The following is a 12,374-nucleotide window of genomic DNA, read 5'->3' as shown; positions in this document are numbered from 1 at the left end:
AACACCAACACGACTCTTTCCATGAACAAAAGCCGTTCTACTCATTTTGCAAGCATAGCGCCTCTTGTGTTAACCGAATACGAACCAAGGTCAATTCTTTTGGAGATACGCTACATAGCTAACCTTTAAAACGCCTGGTCATGGTGAGGCCCAAGCACCAATGTGACGCGAAGTACACCATTAATTATCATCATTAAATTAATTTTCGTCTCATCACGCAACATACTGTTTGAAATTATATTAATGAAATATTAATGCTTGAAGTGCTATGTAAAGTCGTTACCCGAGAGTCAACTTGATTGGCATAAATGTTTGACATAGGGAAAGTATTACTAAATCCTGTGATTCGGAATGCTTTAGCTACTTGTCGGAATTGAGACAATTTCAGGAAAATGAATTCTCAATAAATTACCAAACCGCAAAATTAAAACAAACGTGCATAAGAGTTTACACGAAGAGATATGAAATTTAAAGTTTTCTTTTATCCCGTGACATAAGACCATCAAAGATTAACAATGACGTCATACACTGCTTAGGAAAACAATTTCTATATAGAAAAAATTTATTGCAGCCTTAACATTTCATTGCATACAATGAAAACAGACTTTATAAGAAGGTATTCGCACAGCAAGGTGATTGAGAACAGCAACGGATCCCGGGCGTTCAGCACAAGAATCGGCGACAGGCCACATCAGGCCTACACTTCAGAGCCGACATCACTATGTTATGTTACGTTCAGGCCGTTTCCCCTGTCAAGGCTTCCACACAACAGAACTCCTCAATTTATAGTTTTGAGAAAGAAAATGTCGATACTAGAGCGGATGATCACGAGTTAGGTTGCCTTCTCAATTTTTTCATTAACTGTGATTATTTTGGTGGGGGAAAAAGATCAGATCACTCTGCAGTAACGTGGGATTTGGGAAATTTTATACGATTTTCATACAAAAATTACAAACACGAAAACACGGCAAATCGACTTGGCTTCGAGAACAGGCAATTAACATTCAACGGAGGCAAGTGAATAGATCATTTTATTTTCAAGGTAGTATCAGAAAGAACAGGTATATATATATATATATTCATCAACGAAACTATGCTGCACGGTTTCTGGCGTAGGCATGGAAGTCGTGATATGAACCCGACTTCATTTTTCTCCAAATAATTAGGCACAACTCAACGATAAATTCCATTAAATTAAAATTTTTAAATTCTATTGTTGACCCGTTCATTAACTTTATACTTTAATTGATGTCAACTTACAAGGCTTTTGCTTAATTTTACTGGCATTTCTTTCTGCTTGGGCTTAGAACAAATTAAATACTCAATAACTTGGCACTGAGGCATCCTTTCTTCCCTTCTGAGATTCCTTGTGACATGTCGCATCACTGACATCAGCCACAGCAGCACTCTATTGGGACAGACCGTCACTCATCACTGACATCAGCCAAGGCTGTCTTCATCATTGATATCAGCCATTTCAGCATCCTGCTGCGACAGGCTATCCTCATCATCATCTGCCATAGCAGCATGTGATAGGCTATCCTCATCATCATCAGCCATAGCAGCATGTGACAGGCTATCCTCATCATCATCAGCCATAGCAGCATGTGACAGGCTATCCTCATCATCATCAGCCATAGCAGCATCCTGGAGTGACTGATCGTGAGACAGTCCACATTTCCTCACGAGGTAAAGTATGAGGTTCACGCCGTTCGGGTGGCGCCGCCAATACTCCACGTAGCTGCGGTCCTGGCTACTGAAGATCTCGAGCTGTTCCTTCACCAGGCTTCGATCAGCCGCAAAAATGGGCAGGCTAGCCAGCATCTGGAATCAAAGTCAATCAATATGATGTCTCAGAAATAATTTCTTGTTTAACAAAGAAAGAAATAAATTTGATTTAAAAACGAATATTCGATGTGATTCGGTGCACCAAGTTATGTGTCGTTTAAAGGCTCGAATCCAGACATTTTAACTACGTATACTTGATTAGAAAAACATGGAAAAATTTGAGAAAAATTAATATATAAATTTGGGGAGATACTAATTCCGCAGTGATTTGGAGCACCTGTTCTTTCGTGAAGCCCTCCATCGCCAGCATATGCATGATGGATGTAACGTCTAGCAAGGAGCATTTGTTCTGCATCACCCACCCCATTCTATAGAGCTGTAGAAAAACAATTCATGTCTTCAAAGATTAGGCGAACACATTAATGTAATTATTAAAATAACATAACGAGGTCATAATTAGAATTTATATGACAGGAACAGGGAGTAAAATAAATTGTTGTCTAGAAAATTTAACAAAAGCAGAAATAGAACTCCAACTTGAACATAACGCAAAATACAGATTGTATCTAAGACTAAGCTAGTGAAAAATTCATGCAGACAACAATTTTTTCTGTTGTTTAAAACAGAGGTATCAGTCAACCAATTTCCAATGATTTAGGGAATTAACATGCATATCTATATACTAGTTGAACAGACCTGAGGCAGGGTAGCTCCCAGTTGCTTACGTAAATATGCCGCGACTTCACGTGGTGGACGAAACTGAGACGTGAAACACGAAGTCAGTTAGTCGTAATTCAAGTTAAGTGCAATAACTTGCACTTTGAAAAGAGACATTTCGTACAAGAACTTAATCATTTCTCATAAGCAGGTAGAGGCTCAAATGACGCAACAACTGACAGTTTATCAAATGACAACAGCTTTAGCTTATCGAATCTAAAATCGGGTAGGAGAAACTGACTGATAGAAGAGGCTGGATAGAACAAGAATGTCAACAGTGAGTCAGTGACCCAACAATTCACCTAGCAGGCTCAGAACTGATAAATCTCGGATGAGTATACTGAAAAAACTTCTACAAAATAAAGTAGTTTTACGAACTTTTGACGGTCCATTCTTCCATTTCGGGGAAATATAGTGGACATCGACAGCCTCACCATCTGTGCAGAAAACAAACTAGCAAAATTTAATAGATATTATTACCTTTTCGGTACATGATGATTCTCAATGAGAAAGAAAAACATAGCTCCCCTATAATAAATTTTGTATGTATGTATTAAACACCAACCAAACTTTCCATCCATAAATAAAATAAAAATCTGTAAAAAACAAATACGCGATTTACAACCGGGTTGGAGATAGATAGGTTTGGTTCACATAGCGGTAAAAAGTTCCTAACCTGTATAGAAAGCAGCGCCATCTGGGCCCATTAGCCGATTCAAGACTTGCGCAGTTTTGGCAGCCGAAGCTCGAACATAGTCCAACTTTTTGTTGTTATATGCTGACGAGTCTGCACTGTTCAACCTCGAATACAAAGTTGACTGAGGAGAGGTTATGTTTGCGCTGCTACATTCTTCCGATTTTTCAATTAAATTAGAACTGCACGACGAAGAAGATGAGGATTTCTTGCTTCGGCGTGTCAAAAAAACGTAGTTCTTGTTTACGAGTTTATTCGTCACTGATGGATCGATAAAAATTTCAAATAAGTACGGCGATGTCTTGATTGCCTGCACATAAACCAAGCAGTTATGTGAGGGATGAAACTTTCACAATAATTTAATTTGATATGGGCTCAATGAATGAAAAAGTTAGGTAGTGAAATCAGATACTGTGTATTGTACAAATAACAAAGAAGCAAGGAGACCTTGCTTTAGGAACAATGACAGTCAGAAGACCTATGGATTTTCAAAAGCAACAGTTCAGCAACGTAAACACCATATGTTCACTGAGGTCAGTACTGGCGTCTTTGCTTGCTTCATTGAATTCGGCAAAAGCAGCATCTCTCAGCAGCAGCGTCTCTTGCTCCACTGAGATAAATCATAACAACCAGCACCTATCACCCACACTGAGTTCAGCAACAGCAGGACAGAATAACTCACTAAATAAGTTTATGTACCTCACCTCCCACTGAGAATGACTAGGCAAGTACTCCAGCACCAGTTTTGTAATGTCCAAAAAGTCTTGCTTCAGCACCCACAGCACCAGAGGAGTTAAGGGGAAGCTCTCCACTGTAAAAAAAATATATATATAAATCAGTACTCACTGCAGTGAGTGACAGAGTGCGCATTTTCTCGCCGACGAAAACATGAAGTCACGGACGGACGGACAGACGGACGGACATGGCGAGCACAATATTACATTTTTTTCATAAATGAGAAAATGCGCTAAAAACTTTACCAAACTAAAAAGCTTAACATAGAATGTGGAAAACATAGAAAATAATAATAGTTCTATCATGGCTTTGCTGTAATGGAAAATTACACATTGTTTAGTGAAGGAGCTCATGTAAAAGTAGCGGCTGATCTCACGCTTGTGATTGGTGGGTTCAGCTTGAAAACCTGTTAGTGATTGGCTGACGGAGTTGCAAACTATCAACTACTTCCGAAAGTATTGTTCAATTTTTTCATAAATTTAAATTTTTTCATAAAATCATCTCTCTTTCTGTGGCTTATAAATATGATTTCATTTCCCAGGCCAATATGAGAAGCATGCACGATTCCCTTAAATATTAAACAATTAGACAAATTAGGGAACCAGTCGATCATTCTGAACTAAGATAATAAGAAAGTCGATATATGAAGCAACAAGAAATTTATTCACAATCAGATTATGATAACTATAATTCATTCATCTTTACGACAAAAACAGCATTTTTTCAATAACATTTTTCATAGATTTATTCTCCATAAATACCCTAAAATTACATTGCTGAAAATATTAAGAAGTAGACAAGGGGTGAAATTGAAATAAATTAATCATTCATTGAAGTACAATAAAATAGAACATTTAAGAAACAAATATCGGAATAATACCTATATTTTACATTAGTGAAGTCACAAACTTGAGCTATTTATCCCTGGGGAATGAAATCTAAAATAGACCCAATCTATTGATCACCTTGATATTTGTCTGAAGATTGTAACCATGAGAGCAGGATCCTAAAATAATCCAACAACCAAAGACCACTACATCAATAAAGCAGTACATATGAGCTCTTCGTACAAATTATATAAATTGAACGGCTATTATAATAATATAATATTGATCACCTTTGTATTGGGCTAGGAGGTGTAACCAGCGTGAGAGGAGGGCGGGTGAGCCATGTGTGAGGGAGGGGTGTGAGCAGATGATGTGAGGGGTGGGGCGGCCACAGATGATGGGGTGTCTGGACAGGAGGGACAGAGCAGCTATGGGGGACACATCCAGCAGCTGTGGGTTGGCTGCGATCTGCAACATGTTACATATCTTATTTAGAGTGGAAATTATCTTAATTTTTATGTAAAATGGTCGGAATATTGGGAATTTAAAGATTCAATATAACAGTTAATGCAAACGAATTGTAATTAAAAGGTTAGGCGAAGCTAGTTGGGAGGAGGAAGCACTAAATTCTATTTAACTTGTTAATACACAGGAAAAATATGTGAGAGAAATGACCATTTGGTCCAATTGCTGTGCTGTGAACACCAAAAAGCTAAATAATGTGAAAATGACCATATTACAATCATAGAAATGCAAAACTGACCTGATGAAAATCAGCACCAAGCTTCCTCTCTAGGAGATCACAGATGATGTAGTAATGGCTGAGAGGTTTGTAAGAGGGCCGATAAGAACTAAGAACCCTTTGTGTATCAGAAGAACTCACACCAAATCTGCCATGAAAAAAATAAAATGCCAAATATATTTAACATTAAATTTTGATGAGCTACTAATTGGATTATGACACTGTTTATATTGATGATTATGAGGAACAGTAAAGAATAGTTATTTAACCAGAGAGAATCGTTTGCTTAGGTAATCACTAATCAGTTTATGACATTAGTGCTTATTTGCAACCTGGTTATAAAATTTATGACAACCCATATAATGATTGATATTCTTTGTAGCTATAACTATCCTTACTATATACTCTCAACTATGCTCTTTCTCTACATAATATTGAGTGAAACCTGAAAACATCTTGCACACCTGTGAGCTAAAAATCCAGCTAGCACGGAATAATAAGAATATTTGATGGGAGCCTGAGGAGATGCATTGCGGAGAAGATCTTCACTGTTTGCCACGTGGTCCTCTCCCACAACTGACAACAAGTGTGCTGTTAATGATCGATTTGATGGTAGCAAGCCTCTTGCCACCAGTTCTTGCTCCTGAACTTCCATTAGATGTTGAAGCCTATGAGAAAATATTCATGATAAAATTGTTAACTTTGAAATTGAAAACTTTGAAAAATTATGGATGAAAGTAACTTTAAAAATTGATGAATCAATATTGTAGCTATGAGCAGTCAATCTGCTGGATTTATAGCACAATATTTATCACGTTTTCATTCAGTGAATTAAAACTTTAAAACTTCTATTAGTAACTGAGTTTTGTAAAGACCATTAAACTTATATCTAAAATAGAAACATGAGTGATTAATAATTATACATAACTATGCATTAAAACGGTTTGATCTATTTAACCTAATAAGGCCAATACTGGGGCGGCATTGCAGACCAAGTTCTTGGAAGAGCTTGTTGCGAGCCAACAAGGAAGAGGATCCTTCCAGTAACAGGAATGAAGCCTCCAATAATTCTTCCTCCAACACACCCCAATCCTGCAGGCAACAATAAGCTAGTGTATCCACAGTCAGGCATTTAGAGGGAAATTGTGGTAAATCTGCTAAGTAAATAATGAAACAAACCCAATAAATTGTCCACACATTTTTTGCATAACCTGATTAAAAATTGTGGAAATTGTAATGAATATATTATGTACTGTATTATGGTAGTTTATTGCTATTTTTTCATAGACAAAATAGTACATACTGGAACGCCAAAAATTATAGTCTCTCAAGTTTTAACACCTTACAAAAATATCTATAACTTAATTTCACCAGTAAAAAGGAAAAATACAGAATGTTCAAGTTGCTGTTTTCTTAAATTAGGTTAATAATGATACATCAAACTTACAGAAAATATCTTGAAACACTGCTCAATTTCATACATAGGACTGTATATAAGATTTGGATGCTCCCTCATCATCTTAATGCACAGTGCGATGCTTTTATTGTCACTGGAATCACCTTCTGAGCCTGCAAGAAAAAGGAAATAATTTATAAAAAAAAAATTTTTAAATACACAGGATGAAATAGGTACCATAAAAGAGGGTTACTTAGACCACTTTTAGTTTTTTCAACAAAACCCCCAAAACTCAAAAACTATTTGACATAGAAAAATTTTATCAATGGGCATTGAAGGCCTAATAATGAGGCTACGTAATACAATAGAAAGATAAAAAGTTATGCATATCTAATAGGTTAAAAAATGAAAAATGTGTCCCACGAAAAAGAGCTATTAAATGTATTATTTAAAGCCTGTCATAGAACCCCCTCCAATTTTTTTATTTTTTTTGGTAAAATAACTCCAGATTTTGGCGCACTGTAGTAGAACTCTTTTAGTTACATATGCAAATGACAAATTTGAGGAAAGTGTCATAGTTTACAAATGGGGGGCGCCACTCCTGAATGGGGGAACTTAGACCACCTAATGTCAGCCCTTACGGGGTAACATAGACCGGTTTGGAAATTAATTTAAAATTACCTTATATACCTAACATATTTCATGTTTGACACACCTAAAAATGTTTTTCTTTATATTTCAGACTCTACAGAGTCTTATATATGGTAATTTTAACTTAATTTCCAAGCCAGTCAATATTACCCCATCACGGCTGACATTAGGTGGTCTAAGTTCCCCCATTCAGGGGCGGCGCCCCCCATTAGCAAACTATGACACTTTCCTCAAATTTGTCATTTGCATATGTAACTAGAAGAGTTCTACTACAATGCACCAAAACCTGGAGTTATTTGGATTTATTTTACCAAAAAATATAATTGATTTTACCACCCAGTCTAAGTTACCCCAAGAGCTGAGGTAACAAAGACCATCACTTTTTTTGAAATTACATAAAAACTATGAGAGGCAGGAGCCAGCAATTTATGGTGAGTGAACCTAGAGTATAGACCTGTATTTTGCATGTTTCAATCTAAGTTTAATTTAGCTAGTAAAAAAAGGCATCATTTAAAAAAAAGTAGTCTAAATTACCCCCTCTTATGGTAAATGAGGAAATTAAAAATGAACTGACTCTAAAAAATCTCTGGTTTGCCACTGTGTCTGAAATTTCCAGAAAATTTTGTCATAGGGTAAACACACCATATTCCAACATCCCTCAACTTTTTCCTTTATATTAAGCTTGGTCTTAGTTCCACTCATGCCTAGATGGTTGAAATAGTGACGTCACACTATTGCGCGCAAGGTCTAGGTCTAGCTGAAAATGTTAATGTCTAGCTGAAAATGTTAAGATCCGCAGAGCGAAAGTCCAAGTCAGCTATAGTGAGAACATCAAAAAAGGTATGAAAGTTGATAGTTGACCTTGATTTGCTAAATAGGCAGTGATAAACTGTTTGTGTAGAAGAAATATTATGGTTTGAGACTTTTAAATAAGTCTGTGAATATATTAGGAGTCCTTTAAGTATACTTGTATTTGCTGATTTTAAGTGGTAAATAAATGTATTGATGATTGATTTAAGAGATCGTTTTATACACATAAAAACTAATTCAACACAGGGTGTCGGAATTATGACACAGCCTGACACAGGGTGTTGTATTCCGACACAGGGTGTTGGAATTTCAACACACGGTGTCGGAATTACGAATTACAATTTTTGAAGCGCTGTTGGAATTAGTCTCACAATATGCCGCATTTAGTCACACACAGTGTTAGAATTCAGCGATTTTGTAGATTTGAATTCTAAAGGCTTTTAAATAAATATGACAACAGTTTGTGACATTTCATCATTGCTGGCGCATAGTGTGGTGTTTTGAGAGTGACGTAAACCAATCAGAACTCCAGTTGCATATACGGATCCGGCAATCTATTTATAGCTATTTATTTCTTGCTACGTCCTTAAGGTGTCAGGATATGGTGTGTTTACCCTAGTCACAGTCAGTCATCACAAAATTGTACATAGAATGCTATATATAGAATTGTGCACCAGGCATCATAGAATGAAAAGTAATTGACCTAAACTATGATTTATTTCTCCAAAACATATTATGGTTGTCACTAAAACATTATTTTCTGTTTCAGGTATGTTTTTCACAATCTTTTTTGTTATAGTGAAATCACTTGACCCAATTAAAATTGTGCGAATTTACAAACCATCCTGTAAGCTTACAGATACCGTCAACCGGGGCTACTCGGGATGGGCAGGGTAACTCGGGACAGTTCTCCAACACGGGGTAAAACTGTTTTAGTAGCAAAACTACTTGGAATATTGCAAAACTAAATATAGTGGCGTAAATGTCAACATTTTTCCTATCTATGTAGTATAAAGGAAGTTCAAAAATACTACATTCACTAGCTTTGAAAAATTCCTGAAAAAAAATTGTGAAAAACGATATTTTAAAAAGTTACTGCAGCTAAGGTCTGTAGTAAAAAAATTTTCACCGTATCAAAAAATTTTACTTACATAAAAGTTGCACCCAGGTGTTGGCTTGAAAACGTAATTGACAGATTTTGCCTATCTCATTCCTAAAAAAAGGCGGTCATTTCTGCACGGCGGGGCTACTTGGGACACCCCCCCGGGGCTATTCGGGACACCCCCAAAAGCACATTTACAGTAGAACCCCAGTTAGCAAAGGCTCCAGTTAAGAAAAAAATTGATTAAAAACAAAGAATATTGATTACATTTACCTCGCTGAGTGAAAAAAAAAGTTCACTTATTGAAAAATTAGTGCATCATCGGTCATCACAAAATTGTGCATAGAATGTCATATTTAGAATTGTGCACCAGGCATCATAGAATGAAAAGTAATTGACCTAAACTATGATTTATTTCTCCAAAACATATGACGGTTGTCACTAAAACATTCCTTTCTGTTTCAGGTATGTTTTTCACGATCTTTTTAGCGCATTTTCTCATTTCTGAAAAAAAGGCACTATTGTGCTTGCCATGTCCATCTGTCTGTCTGTCCGTCCATCTGTGACCACAAGTTTCTGTGAAATTCTGTCAATGAGAAAATGCGCTCTCTGTCACTCACTGCAGTGAGTACTGAGTTATATTTTTTTTATAGTAAATTCACTTCACCCAATTAAAATGGTGTGAAATTACAAGCCATCCTGTAAGCTTCCATATACAGAAAAAATGCTACAAGGCTGCTGATATGAAGCTTGCAGTGGACAAGGTTGTTGTAAATGCTCAATGGCATGTTCATGCTTCATGGATACGGTAATATTGCATCAATAATACAGTAAATCAGTAATATCTCATCAATAATATGGTACCATCAACTGGGGTGACTTGGGCTGAGTTTTTCATTTCGTTTTGCAAACAAAAGCTGGGTCATAAACGATGGCCTAAGTCACTCTGGCATTTATGACCTTGTTTACGACCCTGGCGTTTATGACCGTGGCATTTACGACCCCATTTTTGTTTGCAAAACAAAATAAAAAATGCAGCCAAAGTCACTCCAGTTGAGGCTTGAGGCCTTGAGGGTAATTAATGTTTATGGTAATATCATATAAATAAAGGAAAAACAAGTAAAAATCACAGAAAATGTCATTCATTTTACCTCTATATCATCTACAATGAAAGAGGAGGACTTCAGACTTCAGAGTTCAGAGTACTGTTAGTGATGGACGAGTACACTCTGCATGCTTCAAATATTTTTAAATGAAGTTTTATTCCAAGTGTCCCAAGTAGCCCCTGTTCAAAGGGGCTACCTAACTCAGGACACTCCTTTTTCGCTTCTGGCACCTTACGAATAGGCATATGGATTTTTTTTGAAGATGCCATTGGATAGCCCTTGCAAAGAGCTATAAAATGAGCCTAAACTTGTTTCTGAAATGTTTCATGGTAAGAAGTTATCAACAAAAAACGCGAAAAAAACCGTCCCTTTTTACCCCGTTTGCCGGTACGTCCTTTGAGTCGGAATATGGTGTGTTTACCCTATTTTTCTTACTCTCAATACTCTGAATAATGAAGTTGTTAGGTACTTAAAAGCTGAATGCTTGAAGTATGAAATATGAATTCAACATGATTTATTAAAATATCATAGCCTAACGGCCCTAACCTGAATTTACATTTACTATTTTACTCCTGGCCAACTTACCATAAAAGGCATGAATTATTCTCTTCAAAGCTAATCTCTTTGTTTGAGAATAGTAGAGTTTGGCTGACAAAGCAAAATCTGGCATGTGTTCATCCAAGAAATATTCTGGTGTCTGTTTACTTGATGATAAGTGTCCAACATGAGCTGAAAAATGTTCATTGTCATAATTTAATTGAGAAGCAAAATAATCGGAATTGTAGAAGTTTTTCAAATGATTCAGTCTTTTGTCTTCAGAAACAAAATCACTCTTTATCTGCGATGTCTGTTTACGTGGCTTGCTTCCTTCAATGGCATTCACGCACATATTCGAAGTTTGAATAAAAATATTCTTGAAATTGTTGTCAATTTTAGTTATTCGACGATTGGGTTCACAAGGGCATGCAAGCCCTCTCATTGATAATCTCTTCATGAGCAACATATTACAATTACTTCTTAATGATTTGTTAAACGACACAGCAGAAGGCATCACATCGCGGCGTCGATTCAGTTCTGCAGGTACTTCGGAAAACGCACTCGAGTTACTCCGGTTGGTTAGTTTATCCGTTTCTGAAGATTATTTTGTAGTGAACTCGAGTTACTTCTGAGAAATGTAGACAGAAACCCGGTTTCACATTCGCGGGATTTGAATGCGAAGATCATATTAACACACTCTGTGGGATTTCATTTGTATGCATTTTGGAGTTTTTCAGACACTTCGGTAGTCCGATAATTTCTTTGTGAACTCGAAATTTTTTTTATGTCCTATGCGTTGTCGTAGCTAGTTCAGCCTAATTGCAATTCAGAAAAAATTTTCAGTATCTCAAAAGAATTAAAGGCAAAATTTAAGTCAAAGAAGTGATAAATGGTCGAAGATCGCGGTTCTTGAGAAGATTGAAGCGAATAAAGGAAATAATTAGCGTAAATTACATCTGTACCCTTGACAACTAACTAGTAGTTATTTCATCGCGATCTTATGGAGTCACATCAAGCCGGAAAATATTCATTCCTTGCGAACACCGGGAGTTCAAACTGAGTTCAGGTAGGTAGAACCATGGTTGAACTAGTAGTATGTATAATCTTGGTTCGACAATGTGTATAATTACCTCAGTAAAAAATAACGGCAAATCTAACAACCTTGTCTGTCGAGATACTCTTTAAGTGAGATCTTTTTTTTTTGGAGTTGGATCAATAATATTTTGGCCGCTTAATCTATAATAATTTGGTAGGTTATTTAGCAAACAA

The 12,374-nt window shown here is 36.4% G+C and overlaps 1 protein-coding gene across 4 annotated transcripts; it reads right to left on the bottom strand.

Annotated features, from left to right (window-relative positions):
• Nucleotides 1–894: 894 nt before the first annotated feature.
• Nucleotides 895–11,742, bottom strand: LOC108666731. 4 transcript variants are annotated; one of them, XM_047879867.1, is made up of 13 exons: nucleotides 11,154–11,742; nucleotides 6,951–7,072; nucleotides 6,462–6,595; nucleotides 5,968–6,171; nucleotides 5,525–5,651; nucleotides 5,052–5,229; nucleotides 3,904–4,010; nucleotides 3,182–3,509; nucleotides 2,884–2,942; nucleotides 2,485–2,547; nucleotides 2,066–2,164; nucleotides 1,647–1,824; nucleotides 895–1,607 (listed from the first exon to the last, which is right to left on the bottom strand). In XM_047879867.1, the coding sequence occupies exons 1-13, from the start codon at nucleotides 11,617–11,619 to the stop codon at nucleotides 1,441–1,443; spliced, it is 2,232 nt and encodes a 743-aa protein (XP_047735823.1). In that variant the 5' UTR covers nucleotides 11,620–11,742; the 3' UTR covers nucleotides 895–1,440. The 4 variants fall into 4 exon arrangements, with proteins under 4 accessions (XP_047735823.1, XP_018009136.1, XP_047735818.1 ...); XM_018153647.2 differs by having other exon boundaries at nucleotides 895–1,824; XM_047879862.1 differs by having other exon boundaries at nucleotides 895–1,824; nucleotides 2,884–2,939.
• Between the last annotated feature and the right edge of the window lie 632 nt (nucleotides 11,743–12,374).

This window comes from Hyalella azteca, unplaced genomic scaffold, assembly GCF_000764305.2.
Source record: "Hyalella azteca isolate HAZT.00-mixed unplaced genomic scaffold, Hazt_2.0.2 contig422, whole genome shotgun sequence".
Classification (NCBI taxonomy): Eukaryota; Metazoa; Arthropoda; class Malacostraca; order Amphipoda; family Hyalellidae; genus Hyalella; species Hyalella azteca.
The sequence above is the reverse complement of the archived record's forward strand: the minus strand, read 5'-3'. Positions and strand labels throughout refer to the sequence as shown.